Source organism: Seriola dumerili, unplaced genomic scaffold (genome assembly GCF_002260705.1).
Source record: "Seriola dumerili isolate Sdu_G_001 unplaced genomic scaffold, Sdu_1.0 BDQW01000002.1, whole genome shotgun sequence".
Lineage (NCBI taxonomy): Eukaryota > Metazoa > Chordata > Actinopteri > Carangiformes > Carangidae > Seriola > Seriola dumerili.
In genome coordinates this window covers 3,801,251-3,818,418 of record NW_019174257.1, presented here as the reverse complement: position 1 = coordinate 3,818,418, position 17,168 = coordinate 3,801,251, and the positions used below count along the sequence as shown (strand labels likewise).

The 17,168-nt window shown below is 39.0% G+C and overlaps 1 protein-coding gene across 1 annotated transcript in view; it reads left to right on the top strand.

The window, feature by feature from the left end:
- The window catches only part of acap2 (ArfGAP with coiled-coil, ankyrin repeat and PH domains 2), a 51,631-nt gene extending 34,725 nt beyond the window's left edge, over positions 1 to 16,906 (top strand). Inside the window, exons 10-24 of the mRNA XM_022739212.1 lie at positions 2,303 to 2,415; positions 3,138 to 3,189; positions 3,960 to 4,060; positions 4,224 to 4,329; positions 4,758 to 4,966; positions 5,826 to 5,895; positions 6,156 to 6,250; positions 6,594 to 6,796; positions 7,570 to 7,671; positions 8,215 to 8,307; positions 8,923 to 9,155; positions 9,541 to 9,650; positions 9,763 to 9,873; positions 10,647 to 10,708; positions 14,592 to 16,906. Of these exons, the coding sequence (XP_022594933.1) occupies positions 2,303 to 2,415; positions 3,138 to 3,189; positions 3,960 to 4,060; positions 4,224 to 4,329; positions 4,758 to 4,966; positions 5,826 to 5,895; positions 6,156 to 6,250; positions 6,594 to 6,796; positions 7,570 to 7,671; positions 8,215 to 8,307; positions 8,923 to 9,155; positions 9,541 to 9,650; positions 9,763 to 9,873; positions 10,647 to 10,708; positions 14,592 to 14,695 (1,764 nt within the window). The 3' untranslated portion in view covers positions 14,696 to 16,906. The remainder of the gene's footprint in view (positions 1 to 2,302; positions 2,416 to 3,137; positions 3,190 to 3,959; positions 4,061 to 4,223; positions 4,330 to 4,757; positions 4,967 to 5,825; positions 5,896 to 6,155; positions 6,251 to 6,593; positions 6,797 to 7,569; positions 7,672 to 8,214; positions 8,308 to 8,922; positions 9,156 to 9,540; positions 9,651 to 9,762; positions 9,874 to 10,646; positions 10,709 to 14,591) is intronic.
- The last annotated feature ends 262 nt before the right edge of the window (positions 16,907 to 17,168 follow it).

Here is a 17,168-nt window from a genome sequence, read left to right as displayed (position 1 = left end):
TTCAAGCCATAGTTGAAACAAAAGAACCAGGGTGGTTTTCACATGACAGCATCACTTTGTCTTTCATTCTTTGGCCGTAGGGATTGTGGGTCATAAAATGTTTGCATTTGTGTTTGAACATGTGTGAGTGAACGCACACATGGATCAAAGAGGTCAGTGTTACTGTCATGATTTCCCTGGCCCTAGATGAATCTGAAGGCCGTTATTTTTCTACACGTTGCAGTACTTTTGTCCCACCTTTAGGAAAAGGTCATCTGTTGAATTCCTGAAATGGAATCTTTCCATCATCTTTCTGTTCAGAAGCTTAATACACAAACATTTTGTTCGCCTTGTGCACCCAAAATAACCTCCCCTGTCCCAGTGAATGTCATGCAGGAAAATGTTATTTGTGTGTGTGTGAGTGAGTGTGCATCCATCTGATTACACCATGGCATCATAGGAAAGAGGGGTTTAACTTGTTAAGCTTTCGCTCAGGCTACATTTACACCAGCAATGAGTGGGAACATGCATGCACAAATGGACACTGTACCGTCATCTGTCATGCACTATCAATGAATTGATCAAACTCTATTTATGTAGCCCCTTTCCTACAGATTCATGCAATTCAGAGTACTTTACAGATGACTGACATGCTGATAAGACAGAACAAGTGTGACAGTAAAAACTATTTGAAAACAATTTATCAAATGCCAAAAAGAAAGATGTAATAAATATAAAATAATAGATAGATATAAAGTATAAAATTAGACCCATTGGAGTCCTGATATTTCCACTCTATGTGCATGTTTAGCATGGCTGCTTTCCAGGAAGTAAACAGGAGACAGGAGTCACTGCCTGCGGAATGACTGAGGTCATTTCCACTCAGCACTCACAGTTATCAATGTTGATGTGTTTGACTTACTGAGTTAGCTATACTGGGGTTTGTCTGTCATAAGAATTTATTTATTTGTAGTATTTTCAGTGTTTTGGTCACAACATAAAAGTTATTGCATTTTTGCAAGTCATTTGAATCCATCAGCCATTTGCTTCCTGTTGATTTTGCCATATAATTACTAAAGTTCCTCTTAAACTTATACTTAAGAACTGACAAAAAGAAGGTCACTACGTATCAGTGATGTGAAGTGGCAGGCAGAGGAATGTTTAACTTCCACTGTATAAATGCTGTTCTAAAGGTTTGTTTTGTTTTTTCGTTTAATTCTTGAGGTGAACATTTTTGATCAGAGCACTAACTCTCATCGGCTTCATGAGGGTCAAGATGAATCAGTCCAGCCTGAGTCAGAAACATAGTTTGGATTCTTTTAGAAGATGATTCTCCAGCTCGATACAGTAACAGACTTAGATATTTAGTTGTAATTGGTTGTGGAGATGATGACACTGTAACTTGACTCCACAAGGACACACACACACACACACACGAGCATCATGGTATTCAGTGTCACTTGAAACTGAGAAAGCTGGGAGGGTGTTAGGAAAGTGTGGCAGCAGCTCAGGTAGTTAAAGATAGACTGGCTATAGGGACAGGCCCATGACAACACAGCAGATTGAGTTACAGCACAGTCAGTGAGAGAAAGGATGCATGAAAGCTCAGCTTGGCAGCTTTTACTCTTTGGAGGACAATAACTAATTCACTAATCTAGCTGAATACCTGCAGGAATATTTAATGTAGAATCTTCATTTAAAGATTGTTTGTTTTTGTCCAGGTGTAGCAGTAATGGGGAGGGAATTAGACATTTAACCATTTACTTAGTTTATTTGATTGTTTTTTTGTTTTTTTTTGGTTTGTTGTTTTGTACACAAACAAAAACAATGTTGTATATACTGTACTTGTTGCTGGCGATGTATTATCTGGTCATTCCTGGCCTTTATGTTCCCTTACATTTGGATCTTCACTTCAGAGACAGACGGGTGGACAAACTAAAACGTTTCAAACCTTGAGGCAAATCTTGAAGAAGTGGGGTGCAACTCCACATTAGAGGTCTTCCACTATTTTGTTACATACCCATTAAACCTTGACTCTCAGGCAATAAATTGGTTGGAATAGATTATTACTCTGTAAGCATAAGGCTGTTGTTTCTGTCTTTTCTGGTTCATGGTGTGAAACATTATTCTGGTCAGTGTGAGCAGTGGCTGTGCTGCTCTGCACAAGGTCATTTAGTACTTATTAGTGAAACTACTAGTCCACATTTGTCACCTCAGAGAAAATCATTAGCATCAAAAGATCTACGAGGATAATGTGGGAGAAAAAATATTTTAACACGGTGATTGTTTGTGTTCTTTTCCTTCCTTTCCATCTTTTTTTCAGGATTTCTCGCATGACGACACCAAGCTGGAGTACAATGTGGACGCAGACAACGGCATCGCCATGGAGGGTTATCTGTTTAAGAGGGCCAGCAACGCCTTCAAGACATGGAATAGGTACAGCAGACGCACTTCAATTAGCAATTTTATGAATACATTAAATTCAATTTAATGACAAAGAATAGCTGGTGTGGGCTGATAATAGATTAAAGAGGGCAAGCACTGTCATCAAAATTTAGAACTGAGATATGAAAGGTGTTTTACATTTTAATGCCTCAGCAAGTGCTTTAAGACATGTTTAGAGAAGGTTTTTTTTATTTTTATAATGACTGCAGGAATATAATTGAGTAACAAAATTTTCATTCAATTGAATTGAATTGAATTTTCATTCAATTTGTCCACTCAGGCATTACAAGAGGTAATGCCTGAGTGGACAAATTGAATGAAAATTTTAATGCATTTCATGTCACTCAATTCACCCTCTCACCTTTGTCTTTTCAAGTTGACCCATATAACTCAGGTTGTATTCATATTCATAAATTCACATAGATATTGCTGTTCCTTTCATAATTTTATTCCGAAGAAATAATTGAATTAACACACTGTTGTTTTCCAAACTGCACATATAGGTTTTTAGAATACCATAGTTTACTGTGTTTAAATACATTCTGTTCTAACATGAGCTCACACACTCTCACACCTCTTGAACCGTTTCATCTACTCATCGATTCTCTCTGGATATCAAAGTATGTCAAATTGTGTGATTTATAGGAGCGTCACTGGTAACTGCATGTGACTTTGTTTTTTTGGTCTTTAATAAACTCATGATCTCCTTTCAGACGTTGGTTCTCCATCCAAAACAATCAGCTAGTGTACCAGAAGAAATTTAAGGTATGTCAAGTGACTCCCTGAACACCAACCACGATCAAATATGCATGTGTTTGACTTCCAGCACAAATATCCCTCCATGTATTTTTAACAGGATGCCGTAGCCTCTCTTTAGAGCAGTAGCAGCCAATTCAAAACGAACGTTTGGTGTAGGACAAACCGCAGCTGTATGTGAAGATGTGTTTCTGTGTGTAACTGTTACGTAAGATGTAGCCATTGAGCCATTGTGCAGCTCAAGTCACATTCTGAGCTATTTATAAACATTTAAGTTAACGTACATTTAACATAGATGTGTAGCACTGACGAAAGGATTGTGTGTAGTATTTTATTACCAAGGAAAAATGTTATTTTTGCTACATTTTAACAGCAGTTGGACAGAAACCAGCTTGTAGCTGGGTTAGACACTCTCTGCACTGGCAAGTAGGCAAAGGAAATATTACATTTAGCTAGTTTATTCAGTAATGGCCCTTTCTCTCAGGCTGGGAACGCTACAATTTTTGCAATTTCTCTGTGCCCTCACAGCAGAGGATAAACACAGTGACCCATTATATATTTACCAAAGTTAGACAAACATGTAACAGCTGTTTGATTAGATGTGGACTGTGTCCTTGTTTTTTCAGCAGGTCTGTTTTAAATACTACAAGGGATCAATAGCAAAATTTAAAAAAGCAGCACGTTTACCATGTTATGTGGAAAATCTTTGGAAAAGTGGAAAGTCCTTCAGTGGTGTTTGTGCATTGTGTTTAACCAAAGTGGCTGTTTTGTTCCCTCAGGACAACCCTACAGTGGTGGTAGAGGACCTTAGGCTATGTACAGTCAAACACTGTGAAGACATAGAGCGTCGCTTCTGTTTCGAAGTGGTGTCGCCCACCAAGTAAGTTTGAGTCACCGAAGTATTGCTCTCTATCAGTCTAATGAGCACAGCAATATGTTAAAAAATAAGGTGGTGTGCTAGTGTATCCAACCCCTTCCACATGCACACACATAGACACACATTGGGCAGACAGCAGTGGTGTGATGTCTCTCTGTCCCAACAGGAGCTGTATGATGCAGGCAGACTCAGAGAAGCTGCGACAGGCCTGGATCAAAGCCGTCCAGAACAGCATTGCCACCGCCTTCCGCGACAAGGGAGATGATGGCGAGGTAAAAACCAGACACAGTCAGACTGATTCGATGGTTGAAATGATTCATATAGACAAATACATCACATACGAGATAAACGTCAAACCTATTCACCACAGTGCTAGTAAAATAAAAGAGTATTCCACGCAGGAGAAGCTTAGGGAAAACAAAGAAAGTTTTTTTTTTTTTTTTTTATGATTTATTTGTTCCTATGTCATATAATCTAGTATTGAAACATGCATTAATATATATTTATGTATATAACACTGACTTGCTATGCTTAAATTTCTGTTAAGTCATTTTCCCTTTAGTATCCTGTAAATGTTTGCTTCTCAAAATTATCACAAAAGGATTCCTTCCCAAAGTTTCCTTTCATCCTGTCCCTACTTAATAAATCATCACTTCCTCTTTTGGATGACTGTGTACATCTCCCATCTCTCTCATGTTAGAAGCTGGACAGGAAGTCGTCCACATCAACAGGGAGTCTGGACTCCGGTGGGGAGCCAAAGGAGAGATCACTCAAAGGAGAGAGCGCCCTGCAGAAGGTCCTGGCCATCCCGGGCAATGCCTGTTGCTGCGACTGTGGCCAGCCGGACCCCCGCTGGGCCAGCATCAATCTGGGCATCACCCTCTGTATACAGTGTTCTGGCATTCACAGGTAAAGTACTGTGTTTTATCGAGCAAATTCCTATTACATGCCTTTTCACAAACAGTTAAGGATACAAAAATTAGTAGTAGGACCTGCAATAATAAACTGATGTGGAAGATGTAGATAAATAGAATATCAGATTAAAAGCAAAATCACAAATGAAAACACAAAGTCAGCCAATTCTTAAATAAACAACTTATACATTGAAGTGTTTCTAGAGAGGAGAAACTCAGAGTAACTAATAAGCTCAAGGAACTAATGTTTATTTATTTATCACTTTGCAGGATTAGAGTTCATTTTAAGTTCATTTTGTTCGCTTTAGTTATGGAAAATGTTTTCCATCACAGTATATGTACAAAATGTTCTGGTCTTATGGGATTTTTGAAATGTAAACACACTGATGTGAACACCCAGTCTGCTTGGGATGTTGTGACAATGTTTAATTACTTAGCAGGGTAAAATATTTAATTATTATTCAGGCCCAATAAGTGTGCAGGTCAGACCTCATGTTTTCCATGTAAAGCAAAAATCACACGGGAATCAGGCTTAACTTTCTCACTACAACCTAAAAAAGTCAATCGGATTACTTTTGTAGGATTTGTATTGTGATTTCCAAACCAGGGTGGGTTGAAAAATTATTAAATTATTCATTTAACTTTAAAGGATTATACAAATAATAATCCCATAAATTAGTCAATTTTTCACAGGGTTTTTCATTATCAGTTCTGCTAAATCTGTAAATATGATGACCTCCACCTTGTGGCTAAAACCTTAACTACACTTGTATGATGAAAAGTATTGACTTTACGGCATTTAACCCTGTGGCCCACTTACAATTAAAAGTATTTGGTTTTTTTTTCATGCGCAGGAGTCTTGGCGTGCATTTCTCTAAGGTTCGGTCTCTGACTTTGGATACATGGGAACCAGAACTGCTTAAGGTCAGTCAGGAAGAGCTGATGTACATAAACAATGTACCTGAACTGTTCAGCTCAAACTGAAAGTCTTTTCTTTTATGAAGTTCTTTCTTACTAACTTTTAATATCTTTTTATTGCACAGATTTAATTTCTCTTTAACTGTTTTCTGATGCTGGACAACCACTGTCTGATCCATTTAGCATGTGTAACTTAGTTATGTGTCTACTGCCTGGCTGATTATCCAGCTGTGTTGACAAATCTTTCGCTGTTTTTTTTTTCACAGTTGATGTGTGAATTGGGAAACAAAGTGATCAACGAGATCTATGAGGCTCGGCGAGAGGAGTTAGGAGCCAGAAAACCACAGCCAGGAGACCCGAGGTACAGTCCTACAAGATATATGTTGGTATTTTCAGAACAAAAGAAAATAGATTCATATGTGTACGAATATTTTCCTCTCTTTTGATTAATTTCTCACTGGATTTGTTCTTTTGTATTAAGAACTTTTTGTGTTTCTGACATTGTGAAGGAGACTTTCCAATTTTTATAAAAGAATACAATAGAATATAGGTAATACTGTCTTAATATATATGAGTTTGATTCAATCTGGATACATTAAACTCCCAGTCTGCTGCTGGTGTACACCGTCTGTATCAAACTGTGCCTGGATGGAGTAGAGAAATGGTAGTAAAAATCTACCATCTATGCTTCTTGTTTCTACCAGACATGAGGTAGAGGCCTACATCAAAGCCAAATACGTGGACCGCCGGTTTGTACGCCGGCCGTCAGACGAGGAGCTTCGCAACAAAGTGGTCACTCTGAGCAAACAGGAGAAGAGGCTGAGCAGTAGCTCTGAGCATCTGCCCCCAAGACCGCCTCCGCCTACCCCCAAACTCCGACCTGGTTCAAATGTCTCCGGACAGACAGGTCAGCATAAAAATAAATGTAAAACACACCCTTGTGTTTTCAAACAATATACACGATCTATTTCGCAACAAAACTCATTTAGACCAGACAGCGTACTGGATTTTAGCTGGATGGGTCGCCAACTCCAACAAGCTGCAATGTTTGAAAATTAGTATTTTGAGAATCGAGTTATTAAAAATCAGTTGATGGAAGCTTGGCTATTGGGTTAGTTTTTGACTCTTGGTTTAATCATTTTCTCTAATCCTCCAAAACAAAATGGTTCTTATTTTCTGCAACCCAAATTACCTGTTTACTAAACCATTTTCAGTTTGAATGTTTGTTATAACATATAAGTAACAGAATTTTTAGTGCTTCTTAAAAAACAAAATTACACTGCATCAGGAGGGCAAAGCTTCTATTGTATGCTGTATATGATTTGTATATGGTTTGCACTGCTGTGAACAAGTGTCCACCCACCCGGCATACTGTGTGTTCTTTGTGAGCAGCATATGTCTAAGCCTTCTTTGCCTCCCATTGCTTCTTGTAGTCAGTCTCCTCTGGTGTCAGCTGAGCTGGTAGTCTAACTGTCTGTGCTTTCACCCTTCTCTCCTCTCTCTCCTCTTCCTCAATTTCTCTTTTTTCACACTCTCTCTCTTTCCTTTCCTCTTGTGGCCGTTTTGTGCTTCTGTACTAACCCCTGCTCTCACCGCCTACCCCCCCCCAAACCTCCCCCCTGACACTCAATTTACTGCCTTCACCCTCCAATATCCAAACTCCCATCATCCCTTGCGTAGCTGTTGCCAGCGGCTTGGAGGCCCGCCGCGACTCTCTCTTCTGTCCTGACGAGCTTGACTCGCTCTTCTCCTACTTTGACACCTCCTCCAAGCTCAGGAGCAGTAAGTACTAAATGCTTAGTGTTTCGCTTGCTTCTCCACCCCTTCTTTTCATTCGTGTTCACTGCTTCGGGGCTGTGGACTAACAACCTTCCTTCTACACCTCTGTTCCTCCCTCATCCAGACCCTCCTAATGGACCATCCCATCATGTTGCAGAGCGTACCGTGTTTTGTTTTTCCCGTGGGGTTTGGGGAGTGTTTCTCTCACACATGGTTTTGGTCAGTGTTTGGTATTTGCATTTGTATCTGTCTCATCGTATTTTTGGTACTAAGGGACCTGAAACATAAGGTGATGGTGAGGATCTGTCATTCAGTTCTCTTTCTGTTGATTTCAGCCGGGGTCTTGTGTGCACACTTACTGTACAAAATATAAGGACCTCCTGCTGTTTCTGGTTATTGAAAAGAAATGAGCAGATGTTATCTAGGAGATGTTGAAATTTTGTTTTAGGTACAGAAAAACAAATGCCCAAAGGCTACATGAGGAGGATGTGCGTGCGGAGGATTGTGTTGTTCCACAAAAAGTGATCCAGACTCTTTGCCTTACAGTAAAAAGTGCAGACAGTGGCATCCAAAACAGCGCTGATGGAAGCAGGGAAATGCTGGCCAACACCCCCTCCAATAACAGCCTGGCAGATGCAGGTGAGACACACAAACACAAATCAAACCCTCTGTCAGCACACTGACATCCACACCTATCTAAATCTAATAGCCATGTTTAAACGGCATCTAGCACAAGCATTAGTGGGACAAAGCGATGTTTGGAGGACAAGAGAGAAGAAGAGCACAGAGAAAAATGGGAAATTGAAGAACCACAGGTTAGAGATAGAAAGTTAGAGATGAGAAGAAAGTTATGGACCAGCTAAGTAAGTCTCTCATTTTCCCAGTTTTCCAATTTCTAGTAATTTAAAGCCAAAATCTGGAAAACCTGATAAAAGAATATAATGATGATCTCAATCCTAGAAAAGTTTGGAATTTATGCAAATAGTTTGAAAATCTATTGTGGGGAAATCCAATGCATTACACACAAGTTGTTCATCTACTTGTTAACCCACCCTATTTCACATACTGCACTGTATTTGTTGTTGTGAAATAATGTTCCTGGTGTAAAGTTGCATGTTGTGTTGTCTTAGTTGAATATAAAAAATTAAGTTCTAGAAAAAAAATCAAATTCTCGCTTTGGAAAACATAAACTTTTGTTGAAAGTTTATGTTTATGTTCACCTTCTAAAGACATATCTTGCCTCCCATTTCTCAGATGCTGCTGAGTCTCCGCCCATGCCCATGCCTGCCACGCTGCCTCCTCCGTCGCCCTGTAAGGAGATGGTTTTCTATGAGCCCAAGGAGTACAGCCCAGGTCTGCAGCTTTACTGGGCTTCATGTGCCCGCAGCCTGCCAGACATGGCAGAGGCACTGGCCCACGGAGCCGAGGTCAACTGGGTCAACACGGAGGACGACAAGAGGACGCCGCTTATCATGGCAGTGCAGGGGGTAAGTATGGCAACAGATTATCTAGTCAGTTTGGTACCATTTACTGTCAGACTCAGTCAAAGTGTTGCATGTGTAGGATGTAAAACCACATCAGTGTATTGATGAATGTATTTCAGCCAAATAATTTTCAGTGTAACATAACAAGTCTCGAAATGATAACACTGAGTAAGACTAAAGTACACACCACACAACCTCAGCATTGTCGAGCACATTATTGCTAAAAGTGCAGAGATGGATGATGTGATGAAGGCCTGTGCAAACAGTGTATATTGCTCGTGTGAACATTAAAAAAAAAAAAAAAAAATCGAAATGACATTGTATTGCTTAATGTGCTTTGTCACTTGATGATAATAATCCAGTGTGTCATATCAACGTTTAATTTCAGGGTTCACTGGTCACCTGTGAGTTTTTGCTTCAAAATGCAGCTAATGTGAATCAGCAGGACACTCAGGGTCGGGGACCCCTCCACCACGCCACCATGCTGGGACACACAGGGTTTGTTTCCACATCTTCCTGCCATCACCACTACACCTGTTACACAGAGAATCTTGATTGGGTATATTGAAGAGCGTCATATAACTCAGATTGTGTTTGATCTCTGTTTCAGGCAAGTGTGTTTGTTCTTAAAAAGAGGAGCAAATCAAAATGCTGCAGACATTGACGAGAAAACACCCCTGGCCATAGCGGTGGAGGCGGCCAACGCAGATATTGTCACGCTGTAAGTGTCATCTCTATTATCATTATTATTATTTATAATTGTCTCTATTTTATGCTGGGAGAGTTGTCTCAGCACTGTGAAACCCAGACAACAACAGCACTGACCACAGACAGTTTTTTATTTATTTTATTTTTTTTATTTTAACACTCCTAAAAGTGGAAAGTAAGCCCAATGAAATGCTGGAAAAAAAGCTTGGTTAATTATACATCAGGCATTTTAAATTAACTTTTAGTTGAGAGTGAATTTACAGTGAACTTTTCAGCGTCACTAAATAAATCCTGACAGGATAAAACAAGACCCAGATTCAGAGCAAACATGGCCAGTAATGACTAACTCACTTTACATTATTAAAACTATACACAGCTGTTCAAATACAAGAATACATTATACTTTTGGTGGTTTTATTACAAGCTGAAAGAGCCGAGATGCTTCTGTCAAAACCTCACCCAGCATGTGTCTGCAGTAACAATGGAGTGGCAGCTTTTTTGGCCACAAGATGTCACCACTCAATCAGAATAGAGGTAGAAAAAAGCCAGAGTACCTCCTGTACTTATAATGGTAATCAGAAATTGATAACAGGCTTTCATTTGCCAGCCAGAACTGAGGATGTATATTATATATAATATATGTATAATATACTGTATGTATAAGAACGGACAATATATCTGGCATGTCTGAGAAATGAGCTTCAGGAAAAGAAAAAGTAAGCGTTTGATCACTGACACTATATTTCTGTAGATCTGAGACTCCCTGTTTCTTTACTTGCTCCCTAGGTTGCGACTGGCGAAGATGAACGAGGAGATGCGAGAGGCAGAGGGGCCCTACAGCCAGTCAGGTCAATATAACACCAACAGCCCCACCGAAATGCAGTACAGGAAGTGCATGCAGGAGTTTATTAGCCTGCAGCTGGACGAAACTTAATTAAACTGTCCACTCTCGTCCAAACACAGGAGCCACATACTGTAAAACCAGGCTCCCCAGAGGAAATGTAAAGCCCACGTTTCAGAGTTGGGGTCAGTTGACTTAAAAACAGCAGAATAACAAGAGGATGGCCTAAATCCCCACACAATTCATTCTCAGTGGTTTGATTATAAAATGGAGATATCTTCTTTATTAAGAGACCTCCAGGTTAGGTGATATTTGAACCACTGACTGTAATGATTGATGAGAGTGAACTGAATCCAACTCTGTCTCAGTTGTGCTCCTGTGTCTTGCTGTAACTCTAAATGCAACCTCTACTTTAACCTCCCAGTTCCCGCCAGGTGCTGGGAGAACTGCACCTTTGTCTGGTATAGCATCAGGTGCTAGACTGTGTTAATGTGACAGGGTTAAAGCCATCGACTCTGGACATTACTGAAGAGTTTTGTTCCAAAGTGGAACATCCACTTTTTCAGTTAAGTGACTGTTACTGATGTAGAATTATTGATAGCACAAAATTAAAAGAAACAGTGTCACTTTTTACTAGATAGTCTGTACTTCCTCCCTTTTAAGTGTAAACTATGTTACTTTTGTTGATTCCCTCTGTTTTAGAGGTTTTCAATGATTTATAGTAAATAATGGGAAATGTGTTTTTTTTGGGGCTAAAATACTCTGTGTCTTTCAATTAGTATTGTGTCTCTGCTATCAATCACAGTATCTGCAAAAAACTAGCTACCCAGTAACTGCCACCAGTATCCAGTGACACTCAGACCTCAAAGTGAAGGCAGTTTTCACTATCTGGCAATAATTGTGACTTTTGAATGACATTTTTTATTATCTGAACAGTCTGGAGAGGCTTAATGTGTGTGTATAAACCGCCAAGTTTCATCTTAAAGAAGTCATTTATGCACATTCCTATTGATGCTTATGCAACTATTGTACCTTTTTCCGTGACTGTAAGGTTCCCATTTGAAGTCTTAACAATTTTCAAGGCCTGTTTACTTATTTGAAGTGTTTGTTGTCCAAACATGATGCATCTTGCTTGTGGTCAGAAAAAAGAAGTCTATTTTACAACAGTTTTCTTTTATAAAGATAATTCTAGGAACCGTATAATAAGTATACATAGTGTACATGTTGTAAATGATGTGCATACATACATTTCTTTATAGTCTGACAGAATAAGCAGAGTTGAGAGTAACTCTGGTTGCACAGAGGTGAATGCCATGAGGGACACATCCTTGCTTTTCTTGTTTTGATTGTGATGTATTTACTTCCTGTTTTGACAATATTGTGTCTTGGTTATTAGTCGGTTAAGTGTGCTTGCCCATGATAATGGGAAATCCAGAATTGTAAGACGAAGGGCCTTTTAGTGCCATTGCATTGATCGTCTCGAATGTTAGTGGATTTGTACTCAGATATAGACAAACCATCAGAGGATGGTATATCGTCAAGCAACAAGTGCAATAGTCTAGAAAAATGTCCACATGTAACCATGTATAGCTTTTTATCACCTGCTAGTACTAGCTTATATTTATCTTAATCATATGTGAGCTTTACAGAAAAGTGAAGTAGATATTCACTAAGAATGTGTCCAGAGATGAGTGTGAGGCTCAGAGTTTTATTGATAGTGAATGGAGAAAAAAAAAAAGATCCAAGCGTACCCCAGTTTCATCCCACATCTCCGCACCATGCAGCCCCAAATCATTGAAGGGCACCAAAGCACTTTGATTCAATGGTCATTTCTGCTGATTCACATTGATGGAGCAGCGCAAAACAATATGTCATGTCTTTAATTGCTGACTTGTCTGGAGATGCGCTGGCTTGTTAGAATAGGGATTGCTGACTGTGTTGTGATTGCAGACAAAGTTTTTATGTCCTTTAGAGTAGATACTGAGGGGTTTCTACCATGTTCTTAGATTGTAAGGAAAAGGGACTCATGCATTTATGTGTGTTGATGACATGAGGATGAGGATATACTCCGAATTGTCATCCATTTGTCCAAAAAATCATAAAGCATGTTAGATTGAGGGCTAGATGTGCTGCTGTAGGTAGCCTGACCGTTATTAGCCTGAATGCTGCTTTTTTAAAAAGTGGAATATCCTCTGTGGTGATTTTTCACTTTTTAAAAATGAGACAGGAATGTTTTGGACCTATGACAAGAAATTCTTCTTCTTATTTTTTTTAGCATGTGCAATAGTTGTTGATAGAGAATGATACAGAAACTTTTGCTAGCGGTCGTTGCCTGAAAGGTCAACAGCGGACACGCTTAGCAGTGATCATGAGAGGAACAGAAGAAGGCTCGTCTTTAGCAGAAGGAGCAGAGTAGAGTTTGAAGTATGTGCTTCCAGTCACTGAATGATCCTCCCGTCGTTTCGCTTTGTGAGAGGATTCGCCTTGCGCCAGCATCAGCTCCGTGTCCTCTTTGATACCTGAGGGCCTCTTCATCAGCGCCTCCAATCAGCTGATGAATGATGGGATGTTCAGGGGTGATGAATGTGAGGGAGAACTGACCTCATCAATCCTGCCTCCCCCCTTTTTTTTTATTAAAATTACAGTTCCCTCGACTCAAGTGTTTCTACTTGATTGAGTATGTAGAAGCAGTGCAGAGAAGTGGTTCTCAACCTGGGGGGTGCTCTGTGATTTTTGTGGTTGTTTAAACATTGATTTATGGAATCTGGGGGGGAAAGGTATATATATTTTTAAACATAATGATAATTCATTTGTTATTTTCATAAATATGTTTTTCTTAAATCAATATTTGTTTCCTGCTTACTTCTAAAAATTGCTTAAAAACCCAAAAAGGGAAATTTTAAACACAACAACTCAAACAGGTTGAGAACCGCTACACTCTTCTTTATTGCTCTCATCCACGTCGCTCTGTAAATTCACCCTCTCGGTTCTGTATTTTGCTTTTCTTTTCTCACTCTCCTCCCCAGAGTTTGTGCCTTTCTTCTGTTCTTCTGTTTTCTTTGGGGTGCTGAGGCCAACACAACTGTATTTTTGTACATAAACTCCTGCACTTTAAACACAATACAGTTGTTGACAAAAACTATTCTCTGTGGGCTTGTCTTTTCTTTCTGATTCAATTTCCAGTTGCTGAAAAGGCTTTCTGGCTGTTTTTCACAAACATTTGCCTTTTGCTTCCTCTGTTCTTTCCCGTCTTTTCTCTGGCTCTGTGTTGATCTGTTTCATATTTCGAGCCACGCTGACACTCTGACAGGTATGGCTGACTTTTTCTTTTTTTCATTCTTGTTCTGATGACACTGTCACTGTGCATAAACCCTTCACTCTGCAAAACACTTGATATTTTATCCTGCTCTGCACCTGCATGATGAGGCTTAGATGAATTTGGTCAAGAGAGACTAGATTTCTTGACTCTTGTAATATTCTATTGCAATTATTTGCAGCAGGGTGGTGTAGTGGGTAGCGAGATGGGCTCAGGCTGTGGTTGGAGAGCCCTTGTGCAGAACATCGAATTCTTCAGAAGGGAAACTTAAAGGGAGTTTCACTATAGGAATTGTCTGCTGACTCATAGTTTATTAGAGCATTTGCAGAAAACTTCAAAAAAATCATGCTAATGTTATTAAATGATACATTGTTATCATACACTGTTGTCTCCGTGTGTTATGCTCCTGTGCCACAGCAGGAGAGTTTGAGGTCATTTCTTACACTGTTGTAATACCGTACATGGTTACTGTTATTACTTTATTACTGTAACAAATGTTGGGAACCACAGCTCTTGGCGGCCTTCTTTCTATTTTTGTCATTGCTCATGTCTTGTGTCCTCGTCGTTCTTGCAGGAGATGAAACCTACCAGGACATTTTCCAGGACTTCACCCACATGGCCTCCAACGACCCGGACAAGCTGAACCGCTACCAGCAGTACGACCCGCAGCGACCCTGACACTCCAGAAACACCGTCCACTAGCACTGACACTGCCTGCTCAAACCGAGAGGCAAAGTAACGATGTCTGCCTCCACCTGGAAAGTCACCAGGTCATTTTTCCTCCAACATCGTTTAGAAACATCTGCATTAAAGCTGGTTAGTGCCACCACAGCTGGGACACATGCCACCATATCTAACGTGGCTGAAGCTCCCTTTCATCAGATTAATTTGACATGCAGCTATGATTACAGCCCTTGTTTAAAAGTTCAAGCACTTCACTCGGGTGAAGGGGAACTTCTGTGAATGGAAAATTCTTTTGTAACATTTTTTTTAAACTGTGCTCAGTAGGACCTATTACAATAAGTGAATGGTACAGTGTTGAAGCCTTTGAAAGGATTTACAGAGTAATAAAAAAAAAAAATCAAACAATAATTGAAATCAGTCTGAATGTAAAGCTACCAAGAAGGCCGTCAGTTATTTTGACTGAGTTTAATCTTTCACGTCACACTTTTTTTTTTTCAGTATTTAAAGAAAAAAAGAAGTGTGCTGCGTCCGTTGTAAAGAGAGGTTAGTGCATGACAGACTGTTAAATACTCCTTTTCAATTTTTAAGTGCTTCCTCTTTTCGTAGGATTCTCTTTATGAGCATAGGCATCGTTTTTGTTCTATCTTGTTTTATGAACTCTCAGCAGCGTATACATGGCAATATGCTTTTACTTATTTGCACAAATCTGTTTGTCTTAAATCGCCACTGATGTTTACCAATTTTGATGGTAAGACTTTGACGTGTTGAACAATGTACAGTGATTTATGGAAGTAAACATATTATTGATGCGTCTTTAATGTTTTTTTTTTTTTTTTTAATGCTTGAGATTTCCCTCTGAATGATTTTAATTTCCCATGTTGTCACCACCTCAGTACCTGTGGTATGTCTCAGTGTGGCAATCAGCCCTTCAGCTTCTCCATTCTGTGTATCTGAAATAGCTTCAGTCGTCTGAGGGGACTGTGAATTTGTAGATTCAGTCTCAAGTTAAGAACTGTGCATCAGTCTGGACCTATAGAATATAGGTGGACATTTTATTCCCATTTATTTTAGAATTGTCGGCAACACTTTATTTTTACAGGTTCATGATTTTGTAAGAATTTCCACTGAGTTTTCCTGGAAGAAACTGTGTGATTTGTTAATAATTAAAATGAATGTAGGATTTTCCTTGAAAGAACCGTTCCATCTAGACACAAGTAAATGTTTATTTTATACTGGAAACCTTAAGGTTCAGTCCTTGTTGATTTGGCAACACCTGTGGTTACCGTGGTAACAGAAAGTGCATTTTAATACTACAGCAACTGTTCATCTAAGAGCTCATGGTGGCTGCTCCCACTCATTTCATTACTCTCTTGCTAAAGTGAAAAATAGTCAGTTGACTAAAAAATGCTGAGAATGACTGTCTTGTTTTGTAGATGTATTTTTGATTTAAAAAACAAAAAACAAAAAACAAAAAAAAAAAACAAATGTTGGTGACAAATATACTGTGACTGCTTCACAATAAAAGCCACCCTATGTTTACCCAGTTTTTCTGGTAGCTTCCTTAGAAATTACTAAGAAATAATTAGGAAATGAAGGACCTATAATACAGTGAAAGGATACCAAAATACCATTCATAGTTGTTTTGTTTCGTTTTGTTTTTCAGAGGAAATTGCACAGTCTGGTATTTCTGTAAAGATATGTGGCCTGAGTTGTAAAGCCACTGTCATTTCATGTGTTGAGCTGTTAAAGAAACATTTTAAGACCTAATTTAGACGGTATCAGCTGCCTTCACTGAAATGTTGAACTCAGAAATTAATTCTGCAAATTTCATATAGAAGTTATGCACTGTACTGTATGATGTTATTTTCTTCGTCATACTCTTATAAAACTGTACAATCTTCACTTCTCTTTTGCATTTACAGTATATAGCAAGATAAAATATCTGTTTCAGAGGAAACCTTTGGCCAATGCAACATGGGATACAATTATTGTACATTTTGTACAGATGTTTTTGAATTCTCCAGAGAACTGAAGTATAAAGTTAGAGGTACTTGAATCATTAAATAAGCTTTTGTAAATGCTGTTCTTTGTATCCTTCGGTAATTTTAGCCCATTTTATATTGCCTGTCTGTAAACCAATATACATGTACTGTATATTCTACCTGTAATATGTAAGGACTTCAATACATACTGACTGAGGATCCAGCACTGAATGTTGATTCTTTTCTTTTGTTTGCTTGCTTTTCTCAAGATTTAATTTGAACCCATGTGCATCATCTGTCTTCCTTAAAGTAATTACAGTAATGTGTTTGTCAGAATAGACTTGGTGTCCAAGTGGACTTCCACAACCTGGTATTTGACATGACTTTGTTCAAAAGACAATATGGAACTAGACACATCTTTCTCACCTCACAAGTTTCTCATGTGGAGGAAAAAAAACATCTGGCAGTTCTCATAGAGTCAGAAC